Source organism: Liolophura sinensis, chromosome 8 (genome assembly GCF_032854445.1).
Source record: "Liolophura sinensis isolate JHLJ2023 chromosome 8, CUHK_Ljap_v2, whole genome shotgun sequence".
NCBI classification, from domain to species: Eukaryota; Metazoa; Mollusca; class Polyplacophora; order Chitonida; family Chitonidae; genus Liolophura; species Liolophura sinensis.
Window position 1 is genome coordinate 9489750 of NC_088302.1, and position 16133 is coordinate 9505882.

General features: G+C 39.1%; 2 protein-coding genes across 2 annotated transcripts; both read left to right on the forward strand.

Annotated features, from left to right (window-relative positions):
• The first annotated feature begins 2763 nt into the window (after positions 1 to 2763).
• LOC135472550 (allatostatin-A receptor-like) lies at positions 2764 to 3726 on the forward strand. The gene has a single exon (XM_064752103.1). It carries the CDS (start codon positions 2764 to 2766, stop codon positions 3724 to 3726), a length of 963 nt encoding a protein of 320 aa, XP_064608173.1.
• An 11142-nt stretch (positions 3727 to 14868) lies between these two features.
• On the forward strand, positions 14869 to 15918 carry LOC135472552 (allatostatin-A receptor-like). The gene has a single exon (XM_064752106.1). The coding sequence runs from the start codon at positions 14869 to 14871 to the stop codon at positions 15916 to 15918; it is 1050 nt and encodes a 349-aa protein (XP_064608176.1).
• Positions 15919 to 16133: the final 215 nt, after the last annotated feature.

Sequence of the window (16133 nt, forward strand, 5' to 3'; positions counted from 1 at the left end):
ACAGAAAATATTTTCCCTATATCACACTGATCAGTGTCGTTGATGGATTGGTTGAATGATTGATTAGGTCTAACGGGATTTTCGGCTCTGTGGACGGCGGTCATTGCCATGCCTTTATTTACTGATTTATTGATTGATTTATTGATTAAAGACTTACTGAAGATTATTGCACTGATACGGTAGCAGTCATTTTCAATGATGGAGGAAACTAGTGGAATCTAAGTAAACTACCAGTCTGCGGATGAATTTCTGAGTAATCCACCAGACTCTGGTGGATGAATTTTCCCATATCTGAGTAATCTACCAGTCTCTGGTGGATGAATTTTCCCATATCTGAGTAATCCACCAGACTCTGGTGGATGAATTTTCCCATATCTGAGAAAGCTGCCAGTTTATGGATGGATTTTTCAGTATTTGAATAAACCACCAGACTGTGGATGAATTTTCCCAGATCTAAGTAAACCACCTGTTTGTGGATGAAGTTGTATAGGCGGTCTTGGCGGGGGTAAAACTGTTTCAAGTAGAATGGCGTCTATTAACATCAGCAGAATGCTGGATTATACAGAAATACAATGTAATTAAGACGCATAGCATACAGAACACAACCAGAGCAGCGACACAGTGTGAGAGTGACCCCAGAATCCCATCTGTCCCGTTTTGTGGACTAAGCATCCCGGAGGTCACGTTCATTTACAATGTTTTAATGCTATTGTATGTTAAATGTGATACCAGTCCAGCATTTTGCGTAATTTTAAACCAGTGACGTCGAATAAATTGTTATTATTGCTGCGTTTTTTAAACCTAAGTTGGCCTAAGCCTTGGTGCTAAGGGTGTCTGTAGTTTGCTACTATTTACTTATTTACATGAATAAAACGCCAACTGAGCTAAACTGAGAAGAGGCCGTGTTTCACAAGATAAGTATGACAATTTGCCAGTTATCACTCTGTCGTTGCTGCTCTGGATTTACTCGCTGTCCTTTTTTATCATACCACGACATCGTAACTTTTTGACAGCCCGTATATTTGCTATAGACTATATAGAACTTCAGCAATCGGCATTTTGCGTATCGTAGACGCTATACATCTACATCTCATCTCAACACCTAAAGTAATTTACAGTTCTCTATGTATGCTATAAAGCATCACACCAGATTTGTGTTCCAATTTTATACTAGTTATATTGTTTACGTGGTCGAGGTGGTTAGTTTACCAGCGCGGAGCAATGAACTAGAAGCCTCTCGCCCATGCCGTCACTGTGAGTTCAAGTCCAGTTTGAGTGCTTGTTTCCTTTCCGGACTTACATGGGAAGGTCTTCCAGCAACCTGCGGATGGTCCTGGGTATTCCCCGGGGTCTGCCCGGCTTAATCCTACCACAAAGCGGACAGCATTGAGTACGGCGAATGACACCAATCGCATAAATAAACAAACAAACAAATAAATGAATAATAATAATAAAAAAAATTTGTCTTGAACAAGTCGAGTATCACTAAAAATGTGTCAACAATATAACTAAAATATTACCCTAAATCTATTAGATTTTCAATTCAAGCGTTTTATACATTTGAAAATGGTATAAAGTCCTTGAAAATGGTATAAAGTCATTGAAACTATGTGTATGTCTTTTTCAGATATTACCATATACAAGAAGGATTTTCGGATCGATGGTGTTCCAGTGTAATAACAGAAAAAAGTTATCAGAACAGATTTGATAAGGATTCAAACCTGAGATGCTTGACCCCCTTATCATTGATGGAACACTAATTATTGTCAGTAACATGTGGCCGATAGACGAGTTTGGCAGCAAGAAATCTCCATGTAAATGTCCGTCAATTAATGGTGTTTTGTTTGTGTGTGTGCCTCGCCACGGTATGGCTGAAATGTTGACGATATGGTGTTAAGCCATAATCATTCATTCATTCGTTCTGTGTGTACCAAGGTGTAGAACACTACGGATTTCGCCGTTACATTGTAATGCTTACACAGTACCTTTATACACGCACACATACACCAGAAGTTTAATGCATCACATGGCCCCGGACTGCCGTGTTAAACCGACAATATCTTCTCATTCATATTTACACTGAAACTAAGACAAGACGTCACTTGTGGAAAAATAGCACTGACCAATCATTGCACTATGCCGTGTGTCAAGGGGACAGAATTACCTTCTCCTAACCATACTCATTTACGGACAAATACGGAGTCTTAATCATGCTGCTTGGGAATCGATGTGCAGCACTTCAAAGAAACAGTCTGTGGTTACCTCCAGTGGTGCCCAGTTTACAGCGTTGGAAGACCACATATTTCTGCGTAGATTAGAGTGCATTTTCATTTTAAGTGCAGTACTCAAGATGATGACAGACTTTGATGTTCACCTAGATGCCTGCAGATTTTCACTGAGCGTCTTACTTATTCGCTTTAGGACAAAAGCCAGTCACAGAGGTTGGGTATTTTCACATCTTCATTATATCAGAAGTGTTCTGCGACGTAATTCCCTAGAAAATGCAGAGATCCATGAGGCGTTGTAATATTAAATGCGCTTTCTCTTCATAAGTCGTGCCTGGAAATTTTCATTGAATGACTTATACATTCGCCTTCATTTCTGATTCGTGGAGTAAGGACAAAGGCAGTGCCAGTGGCAGAGATAGGATCTATAGGCTATATGTGATCAGACGCTGTTCGCACTAGGTGAAGGCTGCTTGGAAAAAGAGCCAGTTTAAGCAATAGATCGTTAGCGTCTAATTTTCAATTGGCTTCGTTCAAAATGGACTACAACTGTTCTCGAACAGACAATCACAGCTCGATGTTCGTGTACAAAGAGGCTTTCTCTGTGTCCTTCATTCTCATCTCTACGGCGATTTTTGTGTTTGGAGTTTTAGGGAATACTGCGCTAATCTCGTCCATTCTCAAAACGAACTCCCTGAGAAATTCGCCGACGTTCGTTGTTCTGTTGAGCATGGCCGTCTCCGATTTGCTGCGCGTATCGTTTATCGGACTTCACTTGAATCTTCAGCTGGTCTACAGTTCCTGGATAGCTGGTAAACTTTGGTGTCAACTTTTCCTCTTCATCGTGTTCAGTATGGCGCATATTGGCAACGCTCACGTTGCCCTGATTGCCGTGTTCCGGTACATCATCCTTGTTCACCCGTTTTTCACAAAGAGGGTAGTCACTCTAAACAAGACGGTGTGTGCCTGTATCGGAATCTGGTTCTTCTTAACCGTGGCGAATGTTCCCTTGGCCATGTCCACTGGACTTGTTTTGACCCCTGTCCACAACAAAACCACACTGACCTGTCAGCCCACCTCACGACTGGTCTACTTGTTGCGCTGTGTTATGTGCTACCTTCTTCCTTTGAGCATCATTTCTGGATTCCACGTCGCCAAAATAGTGAAACTGTCGCGAAATTCGTTCACAAGATGCGACGAGGTCGTTGACCGGGCTCAAAGAAAGCAACAAGTGTCGCATATTTCAGTGGTTCTTATCATTCTCACCTTCGTGGTGTTTTGGCTGCCCAAGGCGATTGTTTGGTTTCTGGCGGGGGGTTTGGGTTTAAACATTAATGGCGGCCTATTGCTGAGCATCTCGACGAGCATGAGTTACGCTAACAGCGCCCTCAACCCGGTCATTTACTTCTTCTCCGTGAAGAGATTTAGGAGGAAGATTTGTTGTTACGCCCGAGAAACTCATGAACAAACGTCGGTGGAGGTGTTGACAACCGAGAACTGATTTGCCTGATCTAATTCCTGTGTGCATGGTAACAACAAATAGGTGTTGTCTGCGTATACATTGTCACCCTTGAAAGACGAGGTGTAGGAGAAAAACTGCATTGTATGAAACTATTCTCCTTTATCACATTAATTCTTTGACTATTCTATGACTATTTTGACTTTGACATAAGTTTACTTTTGTTTGTGTGGTTTTAAATATCTTGGAATGGAGAAAGGTCAGAAAGTAGGTATTCAGTATTGTCCATTTTATTGTTTATCGTGGTTTTCTTTTAAGATTTTATCACCAAAAGATTTTTTGGGTCGTTTTGAAGGTAAATAACTGAAACAATTGCCTATGTGTGACTGTTTAAAACTGTGCGAAAAACATTTGTTGTTTGGATATTTATGGGTGATTTTCGTTTATGCTTGTTATCCTGTCAAATATGTATGGGTGACGATGCTATATTTTGTAACTAAACCATATCGTGATCAGGAGATTCATTTGTGTTTTCAATAACCAAGGTGAAAAAATATTCGTGTTTATATGTGAATGTATATACTTGAAAACTACATGAATAATGGTTTTAGTATTTTGCCCGCTGGGTGTATGTAAAATACACCACTGAAATGATTTAAATTTCGTCAAACGTACAACCCCTGAGGCCGCTTACAAAAAGGAATCGTAAGCCTAAGATAATTGTAAATCACTAAGATCTCGATCGCATCCATAGCTTATAAATGACACCATCTTGCACGAAGGGTCTGTAAGCCATCAAAAATTAAAATCGAGTCGACCCCAAAATATATGTTAACATAAATGCTAAACTATTAGTTAGTACTTATCGACTCGGTTTTCAAAAATGTGCAATGTAATTGTCTTAAAAAGATATTACGAACATTTTTTCACATGTTGTTGATGCTAGCTGCTGAATCATCATGATGTAAGAACTCCTTTGAAAACGGAGGCAAGAAAAGTTATTGACCTGTTACATTTTCAATTCACCCCGGCCACCTTTATGTACGAAGTCAAAATTTGGTCTACGATCGCGATTGTAACTTCTAAAAATTACAATCGCCTTACAATCCTTTATCAAGTGGTAATTAGGCCGTACTACCGGAAGTAAATCCTTCCTCCGAGAGATATCGATGGGAAATACAGGATATAATGAATGTCAGTTAGGCCGAAGAGATATTCGTGTTTCATGAAATAAATAAATTTAAAAAGCGATACATATATGGGAATAACAGGCGTACGCCCGTGTGCAGATTTGACAAACTCTATATACATGCATGATTAGAGAATATACTTCTCAAAAAACATGTATATATATATACTAACTGATCTGAAAAATTACGATTCTGAGTCTGCCTATGGACATAGAAGTGTCCGTATTCCTGTATAGTTCAGTGATGTATCAACTTGGATTTCATATGCTTCTGTTTATCAAGAGACAGACGGAAACATTTTTTGTACTGACTCTTGTAGTTTAAGCTCTAACATGTGTTCAAGGCCACGTCAAAACACAGTTTTTCTCGAGCTGCTTGATGACACAAGACTGAAGACTGAACTGAAGACTACAACACAATGCTCAAAGTTTGGCTTTATCTTGAGACGTTACCGTAGCACTAATCTCGTGTGTTATATTACCTTGTCGTAAAGGGCAAAAGAAGAACGAGAATCAGTAGGGAGGAGATTGAATTTCGCCAACGTTTCCGAGTTCTTGAGGATAGAGCTTTGTGGGAGGTGTGACAAGACTACGACATTGACGACAGCCATCTTTCATTTCTAATTATATGAAAGGAAATAAGACATTGAAGGCGCGTTGTCAAGTTACAATGGTCGTGACTAAAGTTGATCTTTGACGGTGAAAATGCATTATTCCTTCGTCTGATCCAACGTTCGCAGAGACTATAAACCGTTAAAAATAGTCTTGTTGAAGGAGATATTGACCTAAGAGTACTGAGTCTCATCATTCATGGAAGTTACGTCTTCCACTAGATATTGTGGCAGAAATCAGGCGTTAGACTATTGGATTGATGACGTTATTGTGGCCAGATTTAGTATCAAATATCTAATATCTCGATCACAGACGACAATAGTTGCCGAGATACTCCGTTTTGATCATGCACGCACAGTATGCTTTCATTTCTCCATTTGAAGCCAATCATACTTGGTCTTTTCAAAGACACTGATGAAGAATGCATCAACAATTCTGTAAGAGTGTGTCAATGACCTTGGTGGCAATGAAGGGTTGCCAGTGCCCGTGGGTCCGTTTGCACAGCCATAAGGTGGTTGAAGATTCTTTCAGCAACTTGGTATAGAATATTATCCCGAATCAGCTACTCCGCTTTTCATTGGACAGCGCTGGTCACGTGGAGGACGTGTATGGTGTGAGTAATCTTAGTATTGGAAGGCTGACGCTTCGCTCAATACGAGGGTAACTGACACCATATATTTCCGTATCCTATGACGGAGTAACGTGTAACTAATAATCTACGTCACGCATTGTGACATTTTTTCCTGGTTTCCTCCACTATTTACTAAGTAAAACATATGTGCATAGAATTCTGCATAATTTCAATGTGCGTATAAGAGCATTGAAACGTCAGCTACATTCGGATGTAGTCAAATAATTTACATCGACTTGAATCGTTTTATAATTGTTCTATTTCGGAAACCAGTAACACACACAGGGAGGGGGGGGGGGGGGTTAAGATATTATAGTTAAATCTATTTTAATGTATATTTTGGGGAACTTTTTCAAAATTTCGTAAGTTGGAAGCAAATTGTTTCCTCTGCACATCAAAATAAGTTCAATTATTATATAAATTGGGAAACTTAGGAAGGAGACAAACAAATTTTCATGTCCCTGGGGTTTTAAATTGTAAAACTGGAGGTTTTGTCCTTGTTCATTAATATTAAGAGAAGCTTTTACACAAGGATCTTTGTGTAAAAGCAATTCTTTGAAAATCACAAAACTATATCCTACTGGAAATTGAGAATTTGGCACAATTTGATGAGGGTTTTAAAACAACTGTTTTAACAGATTATTTCCGATAGAGAAAGATATATTGAAACATTACAATCATCTGCCTTCATGGATGAATAGGCGTTGATCTAAGTCTAATCTACTGACAACCTTCTTAAATCGTTACTGTTAATCGCCCTTTTTTAGCATTACAGAGGCTGCGTACCTTGTATGCCGTATTGATGGAAGGCCAACGAAGTAAAATATCCGATTACCCAGATTCTAAAATGGTCGCGTTCTGTGGTCGTGAGTATTCAGGGTGTATTTTTATGAAATATCTTGAAATGTACCCATTTCCCTGTTAAATGACAATTGCGTGAGTTTTATGAATATGTGTCGTAGGGATTAGTGATGAAGTGCATGGTTAATCCCATAAGGACTGTGCCAAAGATTGAGTTCGAAAAGAAGTGCGGAACAGATGTGCTCCGGAGGAGTGATCCATACAGAAAAAGGCTTGGGGACCTACTGTGTTCAAGCGTGACAACCCTCCCATTAATATTAACATGAAACAATATCGTGCGTTATTAGAGTAAGAAATGTACTGACCAATCATCGTGCTGTGTCAACGAAACATATTGTAATCCCTACACGGTATTTGCAGGCAAATGTAGAGGCTTTGCCATGTTGGTGGTGAATCGATTAGCAGGACTTGAATGTAATTGCCCGAGGATGTCCTTAGTGATACCCGGTTAAAAGCGTTGCAAAAAGATATATTTCTGGCAAGTCCATAATGTAATGAAATTCCAAATGCCATATCGAGATGACAAAGCTCTTTGTCCTCCTACGTTTACCTAGATGCCGTCAGATTTCCATAGAACATCTTCCATATTCGCTTTAGCCTGAATCGCGAAGAGTTAAAGCGTTGTCAACCACAGAGGTATATGCTATGTTCACATCTCCACTATATTGTGATCTGACGCTGTTTGTATTGGCTGGCTGAGGGTTGGAAGGAGAGCGTGTGTAAGTATTAGATGCAAAGGACATGATGCAATAGTCAAGTATAAATTATTGTCTTCAACAAGTCATGGTAACAGGACTGAAGAATTGATCACGAATTAGTAGTCATAAAAGATTTGGCAGTTTTTTTTCTTAAATGCGTCATCCTTTCATTTACGTGCAGATTGTTATCAAAATTGAAACCTAAGAAAACACAATGCTATACTAATACACGTGCCATATATCACGATGCTGCGGGCAGAAACAATGCCTCTGCTTGTCTGTTTTTCTTAATTCGCCAGAGAACCTTTGGCAAAGTAATTGTCATTTATTCCACGTCCTGTCCATTATATCCACACTCGTGTTTTCATATTAGACTGTCAAGCCTATTATGTTAAATGTTTCCAGCAAACTTTGAATAATCCACTAGAACCTCAAATCTAATCGAATGCTATCAGCTTCATGTGTAGTTATCAATTAGAATATAACTATTTAGCGAGAAGTTCTATGTTTGATAAGAATGATGTTCATTATCTGATCACTCAAAGGCAATCATTTGCATTGTTGAATTATTTATTGTTGGCCAAGGGAATATTTCTCTTTTGATCAAAGCGTGATTCACTTATTTGCGATAACATACCGTAATAAGGAGAAAAGGCACACTTTTAGCTTTAACCTTTTTATGGAAACCATTGCGTAACTATTCGTAATTTGCCGTTGTGCGTGCATGTTACCAGAAGTAACTCCATCCTTCCAAAGGTATCAGGAAATACAGGATGTAATGGATGTCAGTTAGAACCTCGTTAACAAGAAATAAATACTTTTAAAAGCCCATATATAATTTGGAATAACAGGTGTGAACAAGAATATACAGATTTGAGTAAGACTATAAAAATACATGACTGGGATATAACCATGTACTTCACAGTAGCGTTATACAGATTGTGCATTCTCTTGGATGGAATATCAGGCATTTTCAGCTCGAGAGAGATGAAATTCAGCGAGTGCGTAGCACGATAGAATATTACTTGTCGAGATCGTTGGTTATTGCCTTGTGAACGTTTGAGTGTGTCTGCTTTGGTTGACTTTGGGTATCGTTGTACATCATGTTATATGTAATATACATCATGTATGTTTCCAAATACCATGTGACCGTGAACTGACCAATGAAAAGCTAGAGACACTTTGTGAGGTATAATAAAAATAAATCGTCGTGATAGAGATAGTGATTGTGTGTATCTCTTTAAGTCAATTAAGAGTTCGTGTACTGTTCTACAATGTATCAACTTGCACTTCATATTTTTCTGTTTGTCATCTGAAAGTAAAAACAGTTATGTGTACTGACTCTTGTTGTTCAAGTTCTGACATGTCTACCTGGTCATGTGGAAAAACAGTTTTCTTGTCTCGGGAATCAAGAACTGACGATTAAAACAGAATACGCAAATTTAATCTCTAAAAAAAGGCTGAATAAAAAAAAAAACTGCACAAAAATCAGTGGAGGTGAGACTGGATTGTTTTCCCAATATTACATTTCCGAGTTCTCGATGACAATGCATTCTAGGAGGTGTGATAAAAGTAGGACATTGACGACATTCACCTTTAATTTCTAATTATCTGAAAGGAAAGATGAAATTGAAGGCTGATGACTTTGACAGTGAAAATACATTATTCGTTCATCTGAGCCAACGTTCCTAGAGACGGTTAAAAATATATGCTCGGTGTATGCGTGCACAATAGCCTCCAGTAGCAGACTACAAACACCAGTGCTATACACTTGAATATTGCGGGGAATTGTCAAGCAGGAAAAAATACTTGTTAATACATGAAGACAGAACGGATTTAGTTCGAAATAAGTTTGTAAGGAACACAGTATGAACACTGGCAAATTCTGATCGGGAATATATTGTTTTAAAATCAACTGTTTATCAAGGAATCGGTAATGTGATCAAACTGATTGTACTAGTTATACTATTAGATGACTATTGGTTAGCGCGCTAGCGCAGCGTAATGACCCAGAAGTCTCTCACCAATGCTGTCGCTGTGAGTTCAAGTCCAGCTCATGCTGGCGTCCTCTCCGGCCGAACGTGGGAAGGATTGTCAGCAACCTGCGAATGGTCGTGGGTTTCCCCAGGGCTCTGCCCGGTTTCCAACCACCATGATGCTGGCCGCCGTCGTATAAGTGAAATATTCTTGAGTAAAACACCAATCAAATAAATAAATAAATATTAGATGACTAAAAACATTCACTTGGATCATTGAGCTATTTGCTGTGCGACACTGGATTGCTTTTCACAGTGTCAAAGTGTATGTTAGATACGTGTGGCTTCATACAAGAATAAAGAGAAATATCACTTTTTTATCAGCATATTCAGAGTCGAACTACTTTTCATCGTGATTACGTATCAAGTTACAATTAGCCGCATGACATACATATTACCGGAAGTAAATCCATCCTCACTGAAGTATCACAGGATTTTCAGGATGTAATTTGTATGAATACCTTCAAGTTTGAAGAATGGTCGTTTTTACCATCAAAGGTAGCACAGTGCACATATACCCTAGAAGCCAGTCCCAGCCCTAACATCATCTGCCCTCACAAGTTAAAATTAGGTACACATACCTCTGGGGGCATTTGGCTTACCTGAAATCGTGTTTGTTATTTCTCTTTAATTTCCACAAGTTTTAACTTTGATGAAATTTTCGAACTTGAAACCTGGGACAACAAAAATGTATTTGTTAATTTACTTCTGTCCGTAGGTCAAAGGTTACACGTGATGCGAATGAGGGGAAAAGTTATAGTTTAATCTGGGACAGAATCAGCTGGTAAAGCAAAGCATGACGTGGACGAGAGATAAATATGGCTACGCCATATTAGGACGAGTTACGACCCTTTAATGCTCAAATCACTGTTCTGACGTATAGAGATTTATTACGGTAGAGGATGTAGACGTATTCTAATGGCTCTTGTTTCCTTTCCTTAACGTTCCTATTGTCACAGAATTACCTGTGAATACTCGTGAGTTGACTGTGCTGACGCCTAGCGGTTTTGTAGGCTATTTGATTTACCACCACTGACTGATCTATAGATCTGAAGAAGTCAGCAGTCCACAATCATAAACCGGGTTTCCTCCCACCATAATGCTGGCCGCCGTAGTATAAGTGAAATATTCTTGAGTACGACGTAAAACACTAATCAAATAAATAAATAAATCATAAACCATAAACTATAAACATCATGACACACAATTATAAAACAGAGCGCGGGTCTGGGCATTCCATCCATATTTAATCACAAAAGAAATGTACATGGAGTTTAAAATAGAGTAGAGGCGTTTGGTGAATTACAATTGAAACACAAGTTTTTTGAAGTAATCTACTGCTGCGGCCGTAGATTATAGCAAACAAAACAGGGCAAGAGGTGTCTGCAATTTCTATTGTTGGGTTATTTAAAGTTATCAGATCATCAATATACCGTCTGGTAAATTCAAACGGTCGATCTTGATAAAGACATCCGATTAATAACTCTCCACTCTCACAAGTCTCTCTTAGATTATGAAGAATATTGCAAGGAAAGAACGTAAAGAACTCTGGCGGGATTTAGAATGGATGAAAGGTGTGTTTTTTTAATTAGACCCTTGTCATTTTATGATGGCCACTCCTAATAGATAATGAAATGAGAATGACTTTACCCCAGGCTAGCGTGAGACATAGAAATTTAGTTTGACATATATTTTCTTGGGAAAAGTCTTTTTACTGCTACTGTAAGAAAGGGAAAAGTGTAGAAAGAGAAAGTCTAAGGGAAAGGGTTCATGTAAGATAACTCGACCTGTTCAAAATGGTTCATCAATGTCTTATCAAATAAGCTGCCAGCTTGCTGAAATCCAGATATCAATGTCACGACAGCCGGTGGACGTTAGGAAAGAAGTGAGGGGAAAAGGAGGTGTTGGAGAGGAGAAGAGGTGACGGTGAGAACGGAGACTGGTCCCAGGGTGGTGCCAGACTTATGTGATGCCAGACTTATGAGCGTAGGTGACCTGCTAATTTACCAATTACTGTGGCAATTTCAGAGGCTACGGATTGTCCCGGAAAAGTTTGAAAACTGGTGATTGATGGAATTCAGGAAGTGACTTGGCACCCGGTGTTGACCTTGTCGGTTATTGCGCAACACCAGAATTAAAGCACCGCAGACAATAGACCGACAAACTGATGTACCCTTTCCGTCCGAGTTTCTTTGAGCAAAATGCTGATAAAATGTTTTGTTAATTGAACGGTATGAACTCTCGTCTGCCAAGAAAACAGAACAGAAACATCGCCTTCTGGGGATATGGAAACGATTTATGTTCTATAAAGTTGAAAAGATGTGGCTAAATGCATTACTAAACTGGAGGAAGACCTAAGCTGGTGTAGAAAATATGTGATCGTCTGTCTTTGAGATATCCAGGAGCTAAGGATACTTTACTGACATTTAGCTACAGGGTGGACATCGTATATGTTTGCATTTCCCTAAAAAACAATGTTAAAGTCATCTTTTCAGTATACTCTCTATACTAATTAACAGCAATTCTGTCCTCGTCTCTTAATTTATATAGTCTTTTAACTTCATACAGCTTAGAACACACACTGAATAGTTTACATCTATTACATAAAGTAACAGATTGACTGCTTTTTGACGATTATGTAAGATATGGTTTTTGCAGAGGAATAGATTCCCCTCTTAGAAATAAGGTCCTGATGTGTTGATTTATTCTATACTTGTCAGTTACATGCTGTAATGAATGATAGTTTTGGCTGACTACTTTTTCACTCAATGCTGAAGTACATTTTTTCCTTTATTTGATGGCTGTAATGGCTGGGTTGATTAATTGATTGACTGTTACTTCATCTGTGTTAAATAGTACTTCACTTATACGTTGGCAGTCAGTTTGTTGAGTGAATGAATTCAAAACCACGGATCTTTGACAAGTGACTGACAACTTAACCATATTGGACACAGAGTTTTGAATACGCAGAGAGGGTTCCCTGTGTATACCACACAGGTAAGAAGCAGGGTATCTGCTACAAGCTTGATGGAGAAGATATAGACGATTTTAGGAACGCTGTCGATCACTTATTGCCACCAAACACCGAGAACATTGGAGCACGAGAATCTTGAACATTCCGAGGGAATGAAATGCAACTTTTAACGCCGCGGCCTGTCCTGGTTGTAGTTAACGGAAATTCTCGAAAATCATCCGCTTTTACTGGTAAAAATGCAATGATCTACAGTTAACTTGTTGACAATGTTATGAAATGGTTACTATCAATCATCTTTCCTTCATCATTATATTCTTTTGGTTTGCATCCAGTTACAGATTCTTCTGCTTACATAATATCGTTTTATAAGCCAAATAATAGTTTAAATATCGAAACAACAAAAGCGGATTTTGTAAAAAAAATATCTACATCTGAGTTAAATTTATAGTGGATAGGATTTAATTAAAAAGAGTAAAAGAATTTCAAGTCAATTAATGAAGATTAAAAACTATACCAACATATTAGTTAAAATCAGTTACATCACGTCACAAAAACGTCATAATCGGGTTTGCGCTCATTGTGTACATCATTTCTTATGTAGATTGTATAACTTATCATGATTTCACTTACTGGTTATTAAATCAAATGATTCATGTTTAACGTCGTACTCATTTCTACGGAAGACGTCAATTTTATCGTGGGTAGAATACCCAGAATAATCCACAGGCAAGTTGGCAAGTGACCGAAGCACAGAATTTTTAACGGTTGAGTTTGTTTACGATGTATGGCATATTGGTGAAAGGCAATTGCAACGAAGTTACTATCTGACCACTATCTACGGCTTATTGTCATCAAGGCCCGAATACAGGGCTGTCTGTGGCATCTGTATAACGGGAGTCTGTTGAAAAGACTTATAAAATGGTTTTTGTAAATGACGGTGGTAATTCACGTTGATTCAAATTGGGCTTATCTTCTTAAATAATAATTTTCGGAACTAAATAAGTTGGAGGGTTAAACAAAGGATTTTTTATCAAAGACTGAATGAATGAATGAATTAATGATTATGGCTTAACGCCACATCGGCAATATTTCAGCCATATCGTGAGTTTTGCCGAAAAGGCAAAGCAGGCGTGCTTAGGAAGAATTACTTTCAGTCTCGAGACTGAGTTACTATTTAAGACAGTAAAATTCATATAGTTGTCTTTGTATTTCCTGCCTCAGTGCTTAGATTAAAGATAAAGAACAATTATCATTTTCCGTCCTAGATCAATACAGCGTTAAGCTGTATAAAACCCAGCGCAGATTACCGTTACATTGCAATGCTTCCGTATAGCATCGCCATTTTACAAACATAAGAAAGTTTGATGTAATGATGTAAACCGGAATGATCAAAACGGTAGAAGGCCTGGAAACTGCTGTGATCAAGTGAAACGATCTTCCCATTGATATTTACATTCAAACAAAGATTGTGCACGAAGAACATTGACCAATCATCGCACTGTGTCAAGGGAGCATATTACTATCTGTGCTCAGAGACAAATGCGTAGGCTTCGTCACGCTGCCAGGAAATCGATGTGGACGACTTGAATGTATCTGTCTGAGGACATCTCCAAGCTTTCAGCGTTATAAGACAGCATATTTCTAGGAAGTCCATATCGTATCTTGGTTTAAAGTGTAGTGATGACAAAATTATAGCTCTCCAGATGTTCTCTTAGATGCCTGCAGGTTTCCATTGAATGTCTTAAAAATTCGGTTTTTTTTCTGAATCTCGAAGGAAAAATAGGTTTGTTGCCGAGGAGGTAGGCAATTCTCGCATCTCCACTATATGTGATCAGACACTACCTAATTCACACTGTCTGGTGCTGGGAGAGACAAAGAAACAGCTTACGGACGAGATGCGCTCAAATATAATTCCCTTGGAGAAAGGCATTGTCATCTTAAATGTTCGTGTTTTAGTCGATGACAGCCCTTTCTCTTCAGTAGTTTACACAGAGACATGCCTGAAGATTTCCTGAGAATATTTTATATGTTCGCTCTCATTCCTGATTCTTGGATTAAGGACAAAGACGGTGATAGTGGCAGCGATAGAATATATGTGATCAATCGTTCCCATTAGCTGACGGCTGGGGAGAAGAGCTAGTTTAATGAACACATGCTTCACGGCTAATTCAGTTTTGTAAAAAATGGACTACAACTGTTCTCGAACAGACAATCACAGCTCGATGTTCGTGTACAAAGAGGCTTTCTCTGTGTCCTTCATTCTCATCTCTACGGCGATTTTTGTGTTTGGAGTTTTAGGGAATACTGCGCTGATCTCGTCCATTCTCAAAACGAACTCCCTGAGAAATTCGCCGACGTTCGTTGTTCTGTTGAGCATGGCCATCGCCGATTTGCTGCGCGTATCGTTTATCGGACTTCACTTGAATCTTCAGCTGGTCTACAGTTCCTGGATAGCTGGTAAACTTTGGTGTCAACTTTTCCTCTTCATCGTGTTCAGTATGGCGCATATTGGCAACGCTCACGTTGCGCTGATTGCCGTGTTCCGGTACATCATCCTTGTTCACCCGTTTTTCACAAAGAGAGTAGTCACTCTAAACAAGACGGTGTGTGCCTGTATCGGCATCTGGTTCTTCTTAACCGTGGCGAATATTCCCTTGGTGATGTCCACTGGACTTGTTTTGACCCCTGTCCACAACAAAACCACACTGACCTGTCAGCCCACCTCACGACTGGTCTACTTGTTGCGCTGTGTTATGTGCTACCTTCTTCCTTTGAGCATCATTTCTGGATTCCACGTCGCCAAAATAGTGAAACTGTCGCGAAATTCGTTCACAAGATGCGACGAGGTCGTGAACCGGGCTCAAAGAAAGCAACAAGTGTCGCATATTTCAGTGGTTCTTATCATTCTCACCTTCGTGGTGTTTTGGCTGCCCAAGGCGATTGTTTGGTTTCTGGCGGGGGGTTTGGGTTTAAACATTAATGGCGGCCTATTGTTGAGCATCTCGACGAGCATGAGTTACGCTAACAGCGCCCTCAACCCGGTCATTTACTTCTTCTCCGTGAAGAGATTTAGGAAGAAGATTTGTTGTTACGCCCGAGAAACTCATGAACAAACGTCGGCGGATATTTTATCAACCCGGGACTATGTACCTATCTCTAATTCTTGTGCCCATGGTAACAACGAATGGGTGTTTGTCTTGAAAGAGATATGGGAGAAAAAACACATTGTCTGAAACCACTCTACTTTTCATCGAATTTATTGTTTGACATGTATTTGTGTGTTTCAGTGTGATATTAAATATCTCTTAATGGAGGCAGGTCCGAAAGTAGGTACTCGGTATTTTGCATTTTATTCGTTTATTGTGGGGGGGGGGGTTTTTTGTTTTTTTTTTTTTGTTTTGTTTTTTTTTTTTTGAGGAGATTTTTACGAGAACAATTGAAATCGAAA